The following is a 21,269-nucleotide window of genomic DNA, read 5'->3' as shown; positions in this document are numbered from 1 at the left end:
TTTTTTACTTCTTCTTATCATTTCATATTTCAAAAGGGGATATATATACATATAACTTGGCCATAAAGTTACTTGGCCACAAAATTTACTAGGCCACAAAGTTACTTGGTCACGAAGTTTACTTGGCCACAAAGTATATTATGTGGACATCCATTTTATAACAGTAAGTAAAAAATTAACATCCATTTTTTTCAACCTACATTTAAAAAAATGCAAAATATTACTGTTCAACAAAAGGAAAATTATAAACGCCAATGAATTATTGTGCGAGTTCTTAAACCTCAATGAATAAGTAACTTTTTTTCAAATTAACATACAGGCTTAACAAGCAGATAAATCATCATACAAAATAAGAATTTTTTATAGTAAAAGAACCAATACGCAGTATGAGAAATACAATAAAAAATAGTGAATTTGAAGTTATTCTTATCTCTGCCGTTATGAATTAATTCGATCAATTTAATAGGTTTTTTTATTTTATTCTATAGATAAATTATTTTCATTTATCAAACAAGGACAAAAAAGCATTTGCAATAGGGTAACCACTTTTTAGAATTAAATAAAGGAAAAAACGTCAAAAATACCCCTCAATTTTGATTTATTGATTGTTTTTACCCTTACGTTAAAATGAAGTTATTCTTACCTTTGCCGTTATTATACTTATCATTCGTGCCTCTCTGTGGACGGAAATCCCCAAATCAATCCAAATTAACTCGATTTTTTTAAACGACTCATTCCCCATTTTAAACCCATGCCCCGACCCCTCTAAGACCCAATAAATTATAATTGAAGTGTTTGTTGCATACCAAGTAATCGATATATATAAATGCTTTTTGATGTTCATAGTTCGCATGTATGATTTTATCAGTGCTTCAAAAAAATTACTTACCCCAAGGAAACTCCGTGTATCTACCGCTCTCAACCAAGTCAGGATATCTTTTGAGAAAATGGGTTCAATGTCAACCAATGAATCAAAGTTGAGTGGTATTTTTTACTCTTTTTTCTTAAATAAAATATGAAAAAGGTTCAAAAATATCCTCTACGTATTAAAAATAATTTTAAAATACCCTCCTTCTACCTATTCGATAAAAAATGTTCTTAATGTATAGTAATAGTTCAAAAATGTCCTCCTTCTACCTATTGGATCAAAAATGTCATTAACCTATTAAAAATGATTCAAATTTACCCTTCTTCTATCTAAAAATATATTTATCAACTATTAAATACTACTTATATCATAGATTTTATTAATATATATAATGTTTTTATAGTATCAAAATATTTTTAAAAATTCCTTTTTGCCTTCAAATTTGAAATATTTAATTCATTTTTACTTCTATTAGCATCTCAATCATATTTTTTCCATTATCTAACAATTTGTCTTTCAAAACTACTGGGATTTTTTAATATATTATGTTAGGTGATACTATATTTACACTCAGAAAAAAATCAACAAAATAATTATCTTTTATGGGCATACATAACGAATTTCTTCTTTCTTCGTGACTACGACAATGTTTTTTTTATACAACATACATTCGGATTAATTCACATAATAGTTCATATATTTTATTTTAAGCAAATACTTCTATTAGGTAAGACAAACATTAAGACAAACAACCAAGAATTTTTCAAAAAAAAAAAATATACAAGTCAAAAGAAAACTAAATAATTATCAAAATGCAGTAAAATGAAATTTGACATATATAATTAGAATTAGGAAATATTTTTGAGTCATTTCTAATATGTTAAGGGATTTTTTTTTTAATCTAACAGGTAGAAGAAAGGGCAAATCTGAACCATTCCAATCAATGGAAGGAGGCATTTCTGAACCATTTCTATTGCGTCAAGAGCATTTTTGACCCAATAGGTTGAAGAAAGGGAAAACTAAATTCAATAGGTAGAAGAAGGGCATCTCTAAACTATTTCTAATACGTTAAGGGCATTTTTGAACCTTTTCAGAATAAAATAAGATGGCTATTGGAGCTAGAAATCGAGCTCCCATTGCTTTCCATAAGAGCAAAAACTGCGCAGCAACTAGACCAGTGACCCAACAAGACTTCGAGTATGTGAGTGCCTAGTTTTATATATATATGTATAGATACACACACACGTCTTTCAAGATAGACACATCTATATACAAAAAAAAAAATTGTGCCCCCCGCACCTTCCACGAGGGTCCACCTCTGCGTAGAATAAAAGTTTGGGAAAATGCATAAGTACCCCCCCAATCTATTGCCAAAATCCCTGAGACACACCTAACTTTACTAAGGTCCTATTACCTCCCCCCCCCCCCACCCCCGCCCCCCCAAACTTATTTTTTAGTTAATTTTTTACCACTTTTCGGCCTACGTGGCTGAGTCCGTGACTTCACCTATGTTAGACACGTGGGTGCAGTTTTTAGACAGCACTAACCAATAAAAATTGGCCATGTGTTAAAATAAACTTGAAAAAAATAAATATTAACTCAATTGTCTTCTTCTTTATTATTGTTCTTCATGTTTGGAAAAAAAAAAACCTTCATTATCATAAGTTAAATTGCGCCTTTCTTCGAAAAGCTAACAAAATAAAATCAAGAACAAACTAACCTTTGAACTCAACCACGATTCTTGATGACTTAGAAGTAGGGGTGTATATAGGTCGGTTTGGTTTGTTTTTTCATTAAAAAAAATCTAAAGCAATTATGTCGGTTTATTAAATCTAAATACCAAATCAAATCACGCAAAGTCGGTTTTTTTGGTTTCGGTTTTAGTCTGTTCTTTCGGTTTTTTTTTTTTCAGTTTTTTACAACTTAACGGTGTTTGAAAAAGAGATCAAATATATTTTCACCTACCTGTGTGATAAGCTAAACTTAAGAAACGTTAAATGAATAGAAATTTTCGTAAAGACGGTAAAATTCACATGAGTACAAAATATATTTTTTTGAAATATCAACGTTCATTATGTTAAATTAATAAGATTAAAGGATACAGTCAAACTGAATACAAAACGAAATATTTACAAAGTAAATTGTTAACTTCAAATTTGAAAACTATAACAATATAATTGTAACTTCGGATCTTAATACAAAATAAAATATTTACAAATTTTGCAAGCCCAAATTTGAAATAAAATATATAAACATTGAAAACTATAGACTAGCCAAAATATATTAACAAAGTAGATTATAAGTAATATTTCTTTTATCTATAAATAAAATAAAATTATATATATAATATTTACAAAATTTTACAAGCCCAAATTTGAAATAAAATATATAAACATTGAAAGCTATAAACTAACTAAAAATATATTAACAAAGTAGATTATAAGTAATATTTTTTTATCTATAAATAAAATAAAATTATATATATAATATTTACAAAATTTTACAAGCCCAAATTTGAAATAAAATATATAAACATTGAAAACTATAAACTAACTAAAAATATATTAACAAAGTTATAATACTTTTTATCTATAAATAAAATAAAATTATATATATAATATTTACAAAATTTTACAAACCCAAATTTGAAATAAAATATATAAACATTGAAAACTATAAACTAACTAAAAATATATTAACAAAGTTAATAATATTTTTTATCTATAAATAAAATAAAATTATATATATAATATTTACAAAATTTTACATGCCCAAATTTGAAATAAAATATATAAACATTGAAAGCTATAAAGTAACTAAAAATATATCAACAAAGTAGATTATAAGTAATTCTATAAATAAAATAAAATTATATATATAATATTTACAAAATTTTACAAGCCCAAATTTAAAATAAAATATATAAACATTGAAAACTATAAACTAACTAAAAATATATTAACAAAGTAGATTATAAATAAAAAAATTTATCTATAAATAAAATAAAATTATATATATAATATTTACAAAATTTTACAAGCCCAAATTTGAAATAAAATATATAAACATTGAAATCTATAAATTAACTAAAAATATATTAACAAAGTAGATTATAAATAATATTTTTATCTAAAACATAAAGTGGTAGCTTTTTGAAATTTTGGGAAGTGTAAAAGCTACTTTTGAACTGATAGCTTACTTTTTAGAAAGTTGAAAAAGTGGTGCCCAGCGCGTGTTGAACAAAGTTTTCAACTTATCTGGTTTATATTGCCACGTAGGCCGAAAAGTGGTAAAAAAATAACTAGAAAATAAGTTCGAAGGGTTAATAGGACCTTAGTAAAGGTTAAGTGTGTCTCAGGGATTTTGAACATAGGCTGGGGTACTTATGCATTTTCCCTTAAAAGTTTTGATAACCTCAAACGTGATATACAATTAAACATGCCGCTGCAAAATTTACCTCATTTTGAAGTCTTTACACTGTAGAGTTCACTGTAGGAACAAGCTTCAGCTAGAAGCATTCCAAGATTTTAGATATTTTACATATGAAGTAGACAAACCCATGCGATGAATCAAATAATTGTTTTAGTACACAACCCAGACTGTAGCAAACTAAAAGAGCAGCGTCCAATCTTGTAAGAATCGCAGCTAAGACAGTCTGATTGCCATTTCTTGAAGCAGTGCCCGCTTTTGTGATGTATTAATTACTTGATTGGATTCTGCATTTTCAAGCACATCTGCAATTATGGCTGCTGCATGGCCCAGAGGTTCTTCTGCTGCTCTCTTCAGCATAAAGGCCTATAAAACACTAGTGTTAGATGTAACGATAACGCCTCAATCCCAATCTAGCTGGAATTGACTGTATGAATCCATGTCACTCCATTTAAATCAAGTCATAGTCCAAAAGACAAGTGCCATACGTGTGCGGGGTACCAACAGCAGTACTTGTTTAGTAATCTCAAGTGTCACCACCAAACGAAAAAGGAGAAACACAAGGAACCAAGAGAATTGGGCATTTTGACAAGATTTTGGCCGAACATCATCTAAAAAACAATAAAAAACATATGGAGATCCTATACTACTAACTCATATTATAAATTTTTAGTTGCTGACTCACAGAATGATAACTCGTTGACTTGGAAAAGCATATGGACATCTAAAGCACCACTGGAAGTTGCATATTATGTGTGGCTAGCGATAAAAACTCAACTTGACACAGGATAATCTGCAGGTTTTCAACTTTGCAAAAGGTGCTACCTTTATGGATCAATCATTTGTTTTTTGTATTGCCCTGTGTTGTCTCACAGCTGCAGGATCTATTTTCAAATATGCTGAGATAAAAATGGATATGTTGAGAAGCTGGTGTGGAAGGGGTATGTCAAAGGAGCAATAGAAATGGTGGTGAACTTCCCAGCCATTATTTGGCCATTTGGTGGACAATTTGGAAAGAGAGAAATGAAAGATGCTTAGAAGATACAAACCGGTTCTACACAGAAGCTAAATAACAACTGGTTTCTTTTTGGTGCAAAGAGGAATTGGTTGGTGATGCAGAATCTCTTACTTCCTGTGACCGTTTATCAAAGAACAAATTGCTTCTAGACCCACTAGAATCCATGCTGTTAAGATCGATGTGAAGGCTAGATTCTTTTTGTAATTATTTCAAGCGCGCACACACACACGTATATGATAATACTGACCTTTAAAAAAAACTAATAGCTTCGATACAGTAAGGACACAAAGCAGAAGAAATACAACAATAACATACCTAGTGTAATCCCACAAGTGGGGTTTGGGGAGGGTAGAGTGTCCCAGATCTGTGTAATCCCACAAGTGGGGTTTGGGGAGGGTAGAGTGTACTCAAACCTGTGTAACCCCACAAGTGGGGTTTGGGGAGGGTAGAGTGTACCCAAACCTTACCCCTACCTCGGAGATATAGATAGGTTTTTCCGGATAGACCCTTGACTTTAAATAAAGTATTTTCAAGCAATTTAAAAAAGAGAATACATAAATGTGAACAGTAACAACGAAATAATGTGAAATGGGAGATGCACACAACATACAGAGTAAGAATAATAATGCCAAAAGAATAATGTGATAACCAAAGAACAAAAAAAAAACACAGATGATAATTGAAATCAAAGAACAAGAAAGTAATAGACTCCTGCTAATACCACTGCAAGAAAGAAGGTCCAAGTACTAACACCGATCCTATCCCACAAAAAATTCTCAACTACCAACTAAACTTCTACCCTAATTCCCAACCTCCAAACTCTCTTATCTAATGTCACCTCGATAAGCTCAAGATGTGTCATGTCTTGTATAATCACTTCGTCCAAATATTTATTCGGTTCCCAGCAGAAGAAATGAATGATTTTAGAATTAATATTTCCCATTCCAACCACTTCCAAATCGCGAGAGCTCTTTACACCCATGATATTATGGTACTTATTAGTGCGTAATAAAGATATGCCAAATACAACGGTCTCAGATCTAGGGGTGCTTATCAAGTGGTTCAGTTCAGTGTTGAATGTTCACACTTAACGGTTTGGCTTATCGGTTTTATATGTGTTAAACTGTTACCAAAACAATAAAATATTGGTTTCTTTGATTTGGCATAACGGTTATCGATTGGGTTATCGGTTAATCGGTCAAGTAACTCACTTTAGCATTTCCACTAAAAATATGATCCTACAAATGGATAGACAGACAAGCAAAAATTAACGAATTGCCTGTCATGGCCAGCATATGTGAGCTTGCTGCTAAGATCTTTTTTTAATGAGCATTTCCACTACATACAAATGGAGGGACACAGTCATGCAAAAACTTTAAAAAATGCTAATCATAGTCATATAATAGGTGCTTAATTTGGAGACCATAGACAAATGAAGAGTCATGTCCCACAGAATTTAAAATACACCCAAACATAATAAAAATGAAACAGAACAAAAATGTGATATGGGAGAAATAAATTTTCTCAATACTTGTACATATCACAAAAGTTGTTAACATGGATACTTAAGTTGTTCTATGAGAAGCAACTGAAATTCTAATTAAAAAAAGAAAATGCTCGATATAGAGAATGTAAAATGCGGTCATAAACAAACAGTTATATCGTGTTTATTTAGCCAAGATGATTTTATATAATCACGGGTAACATTGTAAATTCGTTTGAATTAACGAGTTATACAAGATAAAAATTAGACGATCCATTCCCGAACCGATAACCCGTTTTTAATATTCTAAACCACCTCCAAACCATTATTCTGATATCCCAAAACCAATAATGCAATAACAATCTTTTGGTTGGGTTATCGGTTTCAGTTCGGTTTGAACACCCCTACTCAGATCCATGCTTCAGGGAACAAAAATTTAAGCAATGCTGAATTTTAAGGAGGAAGACCTGTCCATGATGTGTTATCGTCAATGTACAGGGTTGCTGATTCCAAGGTTCTCCATCTACTTGAACAGGAAATGCAGCAAAAAGTTGAATTTTTATCACTTGTCCTTGTGCAAGCCTCCGAGCCTTGGAAAGCCCGACCTGATTGCAACAACAATGCTCTTACCACAGAAGTTAAGCATTTAAAAGCAACTGAAAGATCAAATAAACCATAATAAAAATGTCCCAGAAACAATTGGATTTGTCTAATCAGATTAAAACAATAGCAGTAGATCACAATTCAAAATAACCCATCAAGAAACAATGATCCATCTGTTGCTTCTTCACCGTTTACTTACGCCTTAACTATATCTGCAACAACTCTTGCCACAGAACTACTGGACTAGAAGATATCATTATTGATCAGATACCACATTGGGATATGAACACAAAATAACAGCTAAGTGATTAACATCACTAAAAACAGTATTGAAACATCTCCAGGAAACAAAGCTTTAAAATGATGATTATTTACTACATTAACATCATCTCTGGAACAGCCTAAAATATACCTGCAGCTTCCCCAGATGCCAGGTACCAGAAATGCTAACAACCTCCAGCATCTTATCGTGCATGGATTGAGGATCAAGATTATCATAGCTCTCATCTTCATTCTGCCACAAGTCTACTCCGCCCATGTAGCTCCCAATATTAGCTACAAGAACACCTTCTGCATCCTAGAAACAGAAGGACCGTGATCATTTCATATCTGATCAATTAACTAGTAGTTGTATTTTAAGTAATCTCCAGACAAGAAAACTGATTGTGGATATATAACAAGAAGTGAGCATGTAAAATGACTTGAAAGTAAACAAAAAAATAACATATGAACTTTTCACAAGAATTTTGCAGCTTTGCATTTGACAGATACCTCAGGAACCTCAATCTCAACACCATCAACCTCCACACGAACTTGCCATGGAAAATCTGCAAACGTCCTATCCATGATACTCTTGGCACCTTCTCTGGCATAAAGAACTTTGTTCATGAACTGCAAAAGTGTCCCCAAATATTTTCAGCATGGACAGAAATACACATAGATACATAAATGACTTAAATAATCAATATACATTATCCCCCTACATGAATCAAACAATCATGAACCTCAACCTCTAAGCGGTCGTTTGGTAAAGAGACAAGTTATGCAAGGATGAGTTATATCTTGCTGAATATTTAGTTTGATGTATTACACATTAGTATATAATATATAATTTAGACTATTTGTTTACTTTTAAACAACATACGACTTTCTTACTACGATGAGGGTTAGTTTGGTCATTTTAGCATTTTAATCCATATGTTATGTAATAACCACATTCTTATTCCACATTCTATCCAACATAAAATAATGCACACATTCCCGCATAACCTATAAGGGGTCGTTTGGTGGGGTGTATAAGAATAATGCTAATAGAATGTATTAGTAATACTTGCATTAATTATGCAAGATTACTTCTTATGCATTGTTTGGTTTGGTGTATTAAAAATAGCATGCATTGCATAATTTTATTTTATTTTATTTTATTTTTTTTATAACCGAGAAATCCATTTGTGACCCGCCCTTTGGACCAATCACAGTCTTCTAAACTTGGTGGATAATGGGCCCGCCCCTGTACCCTTCTCCACTTAAATACCGGGCTTCACTTTGCATGGTGTGGGGCTTGAACTTGCGACCTAAGCCACAAATCCTCCACCTTTTGCCACTCGAGCTAGGCCTTGGGGGCCATTGCATAATTTATTTTTAAAATACTTATTAACAAAAATACCCTCCACAAATATGGTGAAAAAGGTGTAAAAAAGTTTTGAGGGGCAATTGGGTCTTTAAGCACGCTAATTCATGCATTGAATCTCATTGCATTACTAATACCATGGATTTCCATGTAATAGTAATACATCCTCTCTACGTTCCAAGATAGGCGTACGATCTGCTACACACTACCCTTTCTAGACCCAACTTGTGGGGTTACACTGGGTATGTTGTTGTTGTTGTTATGATGATGACACAAGTTTAACTTAAATGTAGAAACATGGTCGATGAAGATTCATGTAGTTGACCCCAACTTAATTGGAATAAAGGCATAGTTATCATATCAAACCTACCAACCAAATTGTCATGCTTCATATTCTCCACTTAAAACGAAAAGATATCTGCATTACCTGATTGTAAAACTTTTCGGGGTTCTCCTCCCTCATATTATGGATTTCTAATGCAACCTTTGCATCACAACCAACACCTGAATATCAGTTGAACAACATTCATCAAATTCTATATCAAAGAAAGTGAGAAACTCACTCAACATTTCCAAGCAAAACATTCAACATTTTTTTATGTCACTGGAGATGATTTAGATATCACTATTATATATGACATGAAAAGTCAAGTCAACATACCAAGGTAATTGTTCAAGAACTTTGGAGGTTGAAGCAGCTCTCCCTGTTGATTTAAGACTGAAACTTTCCAACGATCAAGAATGGTTACCGCGGCTTGTTCTATATCATGCAAAAGTGTGCAAAGACCTCCTTGCCTCTCAACTGAACCCAAGCCACCACCCCAGGAAAGAACTCGAGCCAAATCATTTCCCGTCCCAGCAGGAAGTATTGCTACTGGTGGGGGTGAAATAAAGTTCTGTTTATCTATAGCATTCAAAACCCAACCAACAGTTCCATCTCCTCCACAAACGAGAATCCGGAAGTGAGGGACTCCTCTGAATAGATAAAGACCTATTTCGGGTCCTTCTGTTGAGCTCAACTCAAAAACCTAATTAGCATATCCATGCAACATCAGATAATGACACTCATGGACATCAAATTGTTGAATCTACTGAAAGGTAAACAACACTATGAAAGCTAATAGTAAAATAATAAATCACCTTCCATGATATTCATTACAATTGGAGCTGTAGTCAAGCTGGCAAAATAAGTAGAACTCAGGAATTAGCTATTTTACATTAGAACTCTGTAAAAAGGGAAAACTAAACTTCTTTCTATTTTAATTCTCTCCCTTTGACTTGATAGATGCCTGTGTAAGTCAAATTTTACAATCTTCATGTCAATTCAACTGAAAATGAAGATTGACGTGTCTCCTGTGACAAATGCCTTATATTATACCAGACGGGTAAAACATCAGCCTATTTGTCTATAGGTGAAACGTAAAATTATCAATTGAAATGTGGTCAAACAGCTATCCTATTAATGTATATATGATATGACCGACGCCCAATGCCCCGCGGTTCATAAGCTTCTTTTATTGATATGGTAAACCCTAACTTTGTAGCTAAGTCATATCCCATGTTAGTAACATTTCTTAATCTGTAAGTAACTGTTCTACTGATTCACAAATCTTCATACATACATAGATAGAGGGCGAACAAATTTCAATGTAGTCGTGCCAAAAGAGAAGTGACTAGCTAAGAGATATTGCTCTAAATGACCTGACCTGCACAGGATTTAACAAAATGTCCAATCGCTGCCTAAGTGAATCTCCTCGCTGAGCTCCACTTTTCTTGTTTAGGAAAACTAGCAGAGGCCTAGCATCTGGAGGCAAATCAGTCAATTCATATTTCTGTTTCATCCGTATTAACTGAGACTCATCCTTCTGATTGATAGAAGAACTCCTCTTGAAGCTGGGTATAGATACCAGCTTTTTCAGAACACTTCCTTGATGCTGATCTACACTCTCTCTCTGTATACCACCATTATAATTTTCCTCTTCTCTGTAAGTATCATTTACTTGATAAGTATCTGCGGTGCTTTCAGTGGATGTGTTACCAATAGTGTCACCATTGCCTGTGTCCGCAGAGACCACATTTCCATTTTTTTTGTTATTGTGTTTGTGTTTGTATTTCTTGCTTTGACTTCGAATACTAGCACGTACTGAAGATGCAATCTCATTGGCTCCTTGTGTGATGGAACTAAGCAGTCCACCAGAGGATGTCCTAGTTAACTCTTTAATATGAAGAGGCGATAAAATAAGCCTTCTGAAAGGGCCCAAGTCACAAATATCACCTGTTTCATTAAACATATTAGCATGGCAATCAACGTGAACCAGGCACTGACACCATAAGCAGCACCATACAGGGGAACCCCCAAGAAATGAACTGCTGCACGGCTCTTCACAGTAGCTGCAGAAACAGGATTCATCTGGTTGATCTGCTACCTCTGTCCACCGAACTGCCCACTGATGTACCACGTGCCTATATCCAAACATTGATACACATTTGCAATCCTTAAGAGCACTCGATGAGCAACTAAGATGAGCTGCTGCACCACAAGTGTTGCAGCAATTAAAAAAACTCTCTGATGCCACCATCGGTCCAAGAGTTTGAGATGGAGACATAGACTGTAAGCAGACACAGCAATTTAAACTTTTTCCTCTAGATATGGATTCCAGAGTCCAAGTATGAGGAGCTACAGGGACCTTATACTTGGCTTTCGGGTTTTTCTTTGACCTAGCTATGGCTTTCATCCAACTAATGTTTACGTTCCTTCTCCATTGGAAAGCTATATAAAAGATAGTGAGAATTCCAACTAAACCAGCAATGAAAAAGGAGAGAATTAAGAACCACGATTGAGCCATCTCGGAGGAATTTTTCCTGATCCAGCTAGGAAGCGGAAACTCTAATTCTCGATAGTATTCCATTTCCTAATTATATTCCCATAATGTTCACAAACATCTGCAGAACATATCCTAAAGTAACAAATCAACAGCCAGAAAGGGCATTAACCTAACATATATAACTGCATTGTGCAACTTCTACTGAAGAAACCATTTGAAGCCCCAGAAGCTGGTTATGAGTCCCCTGAGGTCGGTTACCTTGTTTCCCCAATAATCACATATGTTCCGGTGAAGTACTCAGGTAATGATGGTTGTACACTCCAAACTTGCAATTCTGCTCATTTTGTTTGCCCTCTCAAAGGGCTGTAAACTTTTCGATGAGGGTAGCAAAGCCAAAAAAGTACCCTGCAATAAGGAAAGGGATTACAACAACAACGACAAACCCAGTAAACTCCACTTTGTGGGGTAAGGGGAGGGTAGAGTGTACACCTTATCACTACCTCTTTGAGGTAGTGAGGTTGTTCCCGAAAGACTCTCGGCTCAAGCAAATCAAAGCAGTAATTAAAAGATAAACATGACTAATAGCAAAGTAGTGTGAAGCATATATGCAAGGAACCATGATATCAACAACAAGGTGCAATCACCTAAACACAGCAAACCACAGATGCTAATCAAATCAAAACCAAAGACTACATGAATATCCTAAAACTACGATCGACACATAGCTCCACCCATCCAAAGACCGGAATAGGCTAGTATTAAGAACACCTCTCAACTACCTACTAATCTTCTACTCTTATCCGCAACCTCCATACCCTCCTATCTAAGGTCATGTCCTCGATAAGCTGCAAATGCATCATATCCTGCCTAATCACATCTCCTCAATACTTCTTTGGCCTACATCTATCTCACCTCGCACCCACAATATCCAACCACCTGCACCTGCTTATTGGGGCATTTGCACATCTCCTTTTCACATACCCAAACCATCTCAGTCTCCCTTCCCTCATCTTGTCCACCACAGAGGTCATTTCCACTTTCGTGGAAATCCTCATTCCTAATTCTACTACTCCTAGTATGCCTACACATCCATCTCAACATCTTTATTTTCGCCACTTGCATCTTCTGAACATGGAAATTCGTGATTGGCCAACACCCTGCCCCATACAACAAAAGTCAAAGTCAGTCTAGCCACTACTCTATAAAACTTACCTTTAAACTTTGATGGTACCTTCTTGTCACACAAAATGTCGGATGCAAGTCTCCACTTCATTCATGCTTGATCTCCCCATTCCCTTGGATCAAAGACCTCAGATACTCAAATATCTCTCTTGGGGATAACTTGAGCACCAAGCCTCACTAGGAAATATATAAGGGTAATAAGGAAAGAAATTAAACAAGGAAAAAAATATAGTTTTAATATGGCAACAAACGAAAGGGATAAGAAAAGGGACATACGAAGGAAATCAAACTAAGGAAGTAACAACTAGTGTAATTCCTTATGTTATATAAAGGGAAATAACTCATATGAAAAGACACAAGGAATAACTTGTAGTACTCCCAGTGGAGTTTCCATGTTGTCACACCTCATTTTCCTTACGAAAGGACAGGCTAAGAAATGTCACAACTTTTTAGAGGTTTAACAGAGAAGGGTCACTCCCTCACATGTTAAGGTGCGTTATGGCACCATTTACTACTACTAATTGCAATTAACTTTGTTTTCAGCCTCACCATACCTTGATCTCATACTCTCGTACACTTTGCTTTAATTTAACTTTATGTGTTGTTGATTTATCATTTATTTTTAGTCCCTCACATTCAATTAGCCACCAAAATTATGTGGTATACATTTTTTTTTTTTTATGACAAGGGAAAACCCGCAGCCGCTATCCTTTGGGTGCGCACACAGGGTAAAACCCCCGCTCCTATGCAATAGCTCGCAAACCACATAGGAGAGGTAACCCACACTAGGCAAGCCTGGTACGACGAGCTCGACCCAGAAGGCAAGCCCCTTGCTTTCGCTGGCAAGGGGTTTCGAACTTGAGACCTCCAACATGGAAGTCCCAAGCTCAAACCACTGGGCCACCCCGAAGGGTTTATGTGGTATACATTTTACAAACAATTTCTTTTCTTTTGTGAGATGCTATAATTTATGGGGATCGTCTAGAACATGCTGTGTGGAATAGAGAATAATCAAAGGATGGATTTTCTTGTACACGATGTTGGAGGCTTATCACTCCGGGACCACCATTATTGTTCATCACCTCGGCATTTGGAATTATTTCTGGTAATTTTTATTAATTTGACTCTTCACAAACAAGGTAAGTCTCTTGATCTTCACAACTTTTACTTCCCTTTATGCGTAGTTGTATTTGTAGATGAACTTCTTTTTAATACACTTTTATGTCACTCGTACCAACTAGCATGTCTCATTTCCTTGTGAATGACGGGTCAGGACATGTGACAACTCTTTTTAAAATTTAAAAGAGAATAGTCACCACCTAACGAGGTAAGGTGTGTTAGGACACCATTACTAATAATTGCAATTAACTCTGTTTAATTAGTCTACATCACCAAAGATCGGGTCAGGGTTCAAATTACCTAAAGAGAATGTGTTAATCACCTTTCGAGGTCAACAACTATGGGTCTAGTTCGGATTTAGAACTATGTGGAATAACTGATTAAGAAGACAAAATACACAAATATGTTAGTCAAATTTTGAAAATAAAGTAAAACAACTTGAAGCAAGAATTAAACATGTCTTTTTAAAAAAATTGATAAATAATCCCCCAAGTTCTTGCAACATCCCTTCCCTTTGGATTACAACCGGATAGGAAGTACTCTCTCTGTTTCAATTTGTTTGTCTGGTTTTGACTTGACATGGAGTTTAAGAAAGTAAAGAATACTTTTGGATCTTGTGGTCTTAAACATAAGATACCAGAATATTCCAGTACCAAAATGTCCTTTAATCTGTGACCTTAAACATGTCATGTGCAAAGTGAGAATTAAAGAGCGCTAAAAAGGGAAAGAGACATTCTTTTTGAAATGGATTAAAAAGGAAAGTGGACAAACAAATTGAAATGGAAGGAGTATTTTATTACTGCCTCCCTTCTAAAAAGAAAGATGGATTCACAGTATGAGCTATAAGAATCTACTTTTGGCTTCACTTTGGACATTGATTTTCACAATATATTTTAAATGAACTTTTACATAGTTACAAATTACACAAATTTCTACAAAATCACAACTTTATCATAATATAAAGTATTCAGAAGATGTTTGAATAAATCATAGTTTGAAACAAATACTTATTAGTTTTCTTCCCCAAACAGTAAGAACGATATAGATCCATCTTTATATGTGTGTAACTAACCAACGGATACATCCATGGCACTGCATAGTATGTTACAGTTGAAACATATTTGCAAACCCCAAGGCAACCACCATCACCACCAACGGGAAAAAGTGAAGGCCAAAAATTTTATGATCTTCAGTATTTCTCATTCATAATTCTAAGTGCTATACTTGCTTCTCTAACCAAATCAAGTCATAACGAAAAATTTAACTTCAAAAAAACATATACAAATTGATCAAGCGGAAAGATAGTAGTACCACCTAAAAAGGTATCAATCAAACCAACCCTCAATGACAGACAAAAACGTTCAGATTATATCATTTTCCATAGAACCAGAGGTTCTCGAAATTACTTTAATCTCAACACTGATAAAAGTTTCCAACCAAAGTCAGAAAAGAATATAGGATAAAAATAAAAAGAGAAAATTGAGTAACACATCACGATGTTAAACCAAATATATATATATATATATATGTGATCACAAATCGCAAGAGGAAATGCCATACCAACAACATGTCAATCCCAGAAAGCACCAAATGAACAAAATAAGAAGAGATCGAGTTATGTTTTTTATCTCTGCAAAACCCTAGCTAGTGAAGAATCAAAGGAAAAGTGTAGTGAAGCAAAGCAAAAAAGCAAATCTGCAATGTTTTATACCGCTTTCAGCAAATACAGGATTTAAACATATAAATATAAAAAACAACAATTAAGGTATATTTAATGGGTTACCTTACTTTATTGTCTTGGGTTTGCTTTGCTTTATATGCTTGGGTTTGCTTTTTATTTATCTATGCATATTTTGTAGTAAGAGGTTATTTGGTAGAGTGAATGATAAAATTACTGAATGCATTAGTTATATTAGTGGCGTCTTGTTTGGTACATTTTTTTCATGTTATGTATAATTAATGTTTGTATGAGTTATACACTCTATTTGTATTGAGGAATGTATTATTAATATCATAGATTTTTGTGTAACTTACGTAAATCACATAATGTAAAGAGTAATTACATCATATCCCTATTTTTTTCTAATTACAATAATCTCTTAAAATTTGTACCTTCCGAATACATAAGTCACCATTCGGATACATTAATTCTGATACAAGAAGAATCCTTCTATTGCGCTAAAAAGTGGAACAAAATCTTTTTTGTTGCGCTTAAAAAGGGAAAGAAACGTAAAATTATATATCAAATCCATAAATCGCGCAATTACGTTGTTGTCACTGCTAATCAATCTCTCCCAAAGCTAACAGCTTCAAAAAAAATCAAATTTCTTCTCTCAAATTGTCAAAACTATTTTCAAATTTGATTAAAATCATTGAAAAATTAAGTTGATACATCATGAATATCTTTATTTTGTTGAGACATTCAAGAATCTGAGAAAGTGAGGTGAGTTGAATCAGTCATTGCAACTTAGAGATCGATGAGTTGAGAAAAATCAGGAGATTCGATACATTACAGAGACGAGGGTTGTTTTATCCATGTACAATTGTTTGAAGATTCTCTCGATTTTTATTTTTAAAAAATTTGAGATTCAAAATTCTTCTCTCAGATCATGGAAGATCCTTTCAGCTTTGATTCAAAATCATCGAAAAAAATTGAGATTTAAAATTCTTCTCCCAGTTCATCAAAGATCCTTTCAATTTTGATTCAAAATTGTCGAAAAAATTGAGAAAATACATCATGAATATCTTCATTAGTCTGTACTTGGAGGTGAAGAAACATGAGCCGGAATTTGCAATATATTTACTATGCATTGATACAACACACAAAAAGGCTGGAGAGATGTTGTGTAGTCGATTTTTTTATTTGTGATCTCGAGATGTTGTGTAGTCGATTTTTTGTGAATATTTGTATCATAAGTTATCGTAATGTGTGTGGTACTTGATTTTAGATTAATACATTAGTGTGTGTTAGTTATTAAGTATCAGATACAAGTAATTTTAGTTGCCCAAAGAACGGATATCTAGTAGTGATTTGTATGAATGCATCATGGTCATTAATGTATATCAAATACGTGTTATACACATTAACCATTAATATATATCTATATTGGTTGTCAATCTGAAGTTTTGACTTCTTCTGGATGTAGAAGAAAATTACATCAATGCACTACACAATGTATCATAAAAATTGAAAAATAAGAGTTAAAAAGATAAAGAGAAAATACATAAAATCCCCTTGAACTTGACAGCAAAACTTACTTTAGCACTTTAACTTTATGGGTAATTATTTACCCTCCTAATCTCTTTTCAAGTGAATTAAAATACACTCGAATCGCCGACATGGCAAGTCAAAAAAAAATAAAGCTCGTATATACCAAAAATTAAAGAGAAAAAGAATAAGTGGACCCCAATTATTTTCTTTTTATCCAATAATCTTTATTTTCTTCATCTTCTTCATACCTTACCACCCCTTGCGCTTAGTACCACCAACCCCACCCCCACCTCCCCATCCACCACTCCCGCCCTCAACCACCACTTGCACCACCTCTTTCTTCTTCTTCGAACCCTCCCCCCCTCCACGAACCCCACTCCTACCCTCTTTCTTTATCTTTGAACCTCGATACTTCACACTTTTCTTCTTCTTCTTTGTTGAACTTTCCATCTTTTTTCTCCTTCTTCAAGACGCCCCCATCCCACCCTCATTTTCTTTAATTTCTATCAATAAACCCAAAAAGTGTGATGAGGAAAAAATAGAAAAGTCATCAATTAGTTCTTGCTTCAAATTAAAATTAGTATTTATGGCAAGGTTTGAATGTGATGAACTTGAAGCTCTTTTTAATGAAATTCTACAAAATTTTCATCTCAAATTAAATTTTTAGTTGTTATTATTTATTTATTTTGATTATGTGTCTTAAAAATTGAATGTGTTTTTGTGAGAATGGTTTTAAGATTTTGAATCTCTTTTAACTTAAAATTTGTTCTTTTTTTGAGATTATTTTTCTTATAATCATGGATTAATTCTTATTTTTTGAGATTTTTTTTTTTACTTTCTAAAATTGTGAGTAAATAAAAAGAAACAAAAAAGAATTAAAAATTAAAATTTAAATAATGTTTAATGTGACGATGATGTATCAATAACATGGCGCGTGTGGAATGCACTTACCATTGTGAGACTGGTATTATAATATTAGAGTGTATTTTAATTCACTTGAAAAGAGATTAGGGGGTGTTAAAGTGCTAAAGTAAGTTTTACCGCCAAGTTTAGGGGGGGATTTTATGTATTTTCTCAAAGATAAATATCACAATTTGATGGCAAAAGGGTCTGGTAGACTCTTATACTTGACTCGAATTGTAAAGTGGACGCTTTTACTTCACAAAGTTTCAACTGGACACTTCAACTCAAACAAACAGAAAATTTTAAATCCCTTTGACCATTGACTAGCCTTAGGTGGCATTAATTTAGCTGAGTTGGAAAAATGTGTGTTACACACGCCAAACATGAGCGTGAATTGAATTAAGAAGTTAAGAAAATTAAATAAAAAGAAAAAATAAATTTACCTACCTTAAAAAAAGGCAAAAAAAAAAAGAAAAAGAAAAAGAAAATCCCTTTCTTCTTCAAACCCACCCACCCACCTTTTTGGAAAATAATAGATCTCTCAACTGTTATATCCATATCCTCTCTATTATCGATTATTTTTTCTTGAAATCTTATTTTTCCTCACTTTTCAAATGAAAACAACACGTTCATCAAAAATCCAAAACAAAAATAATTGGAAACGAAAGAAAAAAAATTTCTCCAAATTGAAAGCTCAAAACGAAACTGAAGAAGGATTTTTGCTACTACTACTTGCTTCTTTTTATCTCTTTAGAAGCAAAACTTCTAAAAAAATAAAAATAACTTTTCATCTCTCTTTTAAATCATAGATACAACTTTGAAATTTTCATATTTCTTGATCTTTCTTTTTTCAAGTTTGAATTTTTCTTTCAATTTCAAGCTTTTTGGTGTCAAGTTTAGTATTAAGAGTAGTAGGGTTTGAGTGCTTTCTTCTAATATCAATTTTGATGAAATTGTAAGCTCAAATGGGGCTGTCAAATGTTAATGAACTTTCTTTTGGGTTAGGGTTCTTGAGAACAAAGGGAAAAATATTTTTTTAAAGTAATTATTTGTTTAATAAAATAAATATATAAAAATAGCATTGTGACACTTAAATTAATGAGATGGATATGACGTGGCTTTTTTTTTACGTGGATATGATGTGTCATCCATGTCAGATCGAGTGAGGAACACCAGCTGACATAAGGGTTTAAAATTTCTATTTTGTTTGAGTTGAAGTGTCTGGTTGAAACTTTAGAGAGTAGAGGGGTCCAGTTTACAATACGAGTCAAGTATAAGGGTCCACTAGATCATTTTGCCTAATTTGATACATAATAAAGTAGTCAACATTGCCACAGTTATGTATCATATACCTATTATTGGAACTAACTAGTACACGTGAACGCACATTGCGCGGATAATTTAAAATGTAATAATTTTATAATTAAAAATAACTAATAAAATGTACAATGCACTTAATAATATATTTAATTTATTATAATAACAATAACAATAGTAATAATAATAATAATAATAATAATAATAATAATTAAAAAAAATAAGAATAGTAATAATAATAACAATAGTAATAATAATAACAATAGTAATAATAATAACAATAACAATAATAATAACAATAGTAATAATAATAACAATAGTAATAATAATAACAATAACAATAATAATAATAAGAATAATAATAACAATAATAATAATAATAACAATAATAATAATAATAACAATAACAATAATAATAAGAAGAATAACAATAATAACAAGAAGAATAATAATAATAAGAATAAGAATAATAATAACAATAACAATAACAATAATAATAATAATCCTTGTTTACGGAGAACTTTTTATACTAAGTTCTAGAGTAAATTACTTCAGAAAAATCCTGAAGGCAAGATACATGGCCAGGAGATTATTGATTCAATAAATGTTAAAATTAGTCAATATGAAGCAGTTGCTATGGAACCCCAAATTATGGAAGACTTAAGTCCATTCAAGAAGATTACAAGAAAACTTCAAATGAATAAAGGACTTATTTCTAAGTCAGAAGCTATTGCCATATATATGGAAGAAGTAAAGAAAGACTTAATAAAAAATCTTGATATAGAGATAAAAGATGATATTTCTATGGCTTCAGCCAGTCATACTAATGAAGAAGATGACACATGTATTGCTGGAGAAGGACAAGATATTGATGATGAAGAAATAGATCTTGAGACTATTCTCAAGAAATATCAACAACAACTAGAAGAATCTTCTAGTGCAAGCACAGCTGGCGATAAAGGAAAAGGCAAAATATAAAGCATCGTTACTATTTGGTCACATGTCATAAAAGGCCAAAAGATTAAAGCTACTTTTATAAAGATTAGCCGAAAGTATTGTCGGCCATCTTAGACCATGTGAAGGCCATAGAGGCTTGTCGGTCTTATCTTTTGTTTATTGGCCATTGTATAAAGTTGTGGGCCACTCTTTTTATTCGTTTTGCTTTAGAACCTCTATATAAGAGGAAGTTTGTATTCAGTAAGAGGCAGGTTTTAGAACCCCCTCTCTCCCTCTCTTAAAAAAAAAAATTCTCTATCTCTCCCTTGTAATATTTTCCAGTGATAAATAAAAGTTTAAGTTTGCAATTTGGGTTTGAAGATCCTATTCAAAGGTACTATTTCTCATCTGTATTTATTGATTTTCTTTATGTTCATAAGCCAAATGATAGGCTAAAACTGCCTGTGTTGAGCTATAGCATACTAAGTTATTATAAGGTGGCGTGTCTATTGTGATGACAGATTAAACAGGATAGATTAAGGTCAGACATAGCTATTCCAGGCCAGTATATGAAAGATAGCCGAAGAAATCCGTTGGATTACCCAGGAGAAGGGCGGACCCGGATAGTAGGGATTTTCATATATTGTTGCCAGGAATAGCTAACTATAAAGGTTCCTAATAGTCTATCTTTACGATCCGATCCGTTCCGTTATCTTGTAATAATAATAATAATAATAATAATAAT

At 33.1% G+C, this 21,269-nt stretch overlaps 2 protein-coding genes across 4 annotated transcripts in view; one reads left to right on the top strand and one right to left on the bottom strand.

Annotated features, from left to right (window-relative positions):
* LOC125861893 (40S ribosomal protein S19-3-like) overlaps positions 1-21,269 on the top strand; it is a 106,415-nt gene that overhangs the window by 57,580 nt on the left and 27,566 nt on the right. The window lies entirely within an intron of this gene.
* LOC125861872 (diacylglycerol kinase 1-like) lies at positions 4,296-15,851 on the bottom strand. Of its 2 annotated transcripts, none has more exons than XM_049541776.1 (8): positions 15,718-15,851; positions 10,738-12,261; positions 9,693-10,059; positions 9,459-9,535; positions 8,173-8,292; positions 7,814-7,978; positions 7,266-7,403; positions 4,296-4,663 (listed from the first exon to the last, which is right to left on the bottom strand). In XM_049541776.1, the coding sequence occupies exons 2-8, from the start codon at positions 11,938-11,940 to the stop codon at positions 4,514-4,516; spliced, it is 2,220 nt and encodes a 739-aa protein (XP_049397733.1). In that variant the 5' UTR covers positions 11,941-12,261; positions 15,718-15,851; the 3' UTR covers positions 4,296-4,513. The 2 variants fall into 2 exon arrangements, with proteins under 2 accessions (XP_049397733.1, XP_049397734.1); XM_049541777.1 differs by lacking the exon at positions 15,718-15,851 and adding an exon at positions 13,069-13,188.

Source organism: Solanum stenotomum, chromosome 4, assembly GCF_019186545.1.
Source record: "Solanum stenotomum isolate F172 chromosome 4, ASM1918654v1, whole genome shotgun sequence".
NCBI lineage: Eukaryota > Viridiplantae > Streptophyta > Magnoliopsida > Solanales > Solanaceae > Solanum > Solanum stenotomum.
The sequence above is the reverse complement of the archived record's forward strand: the minus strand, read 5'-3'. Positions and strand labels throughout refer to the sequence as shown.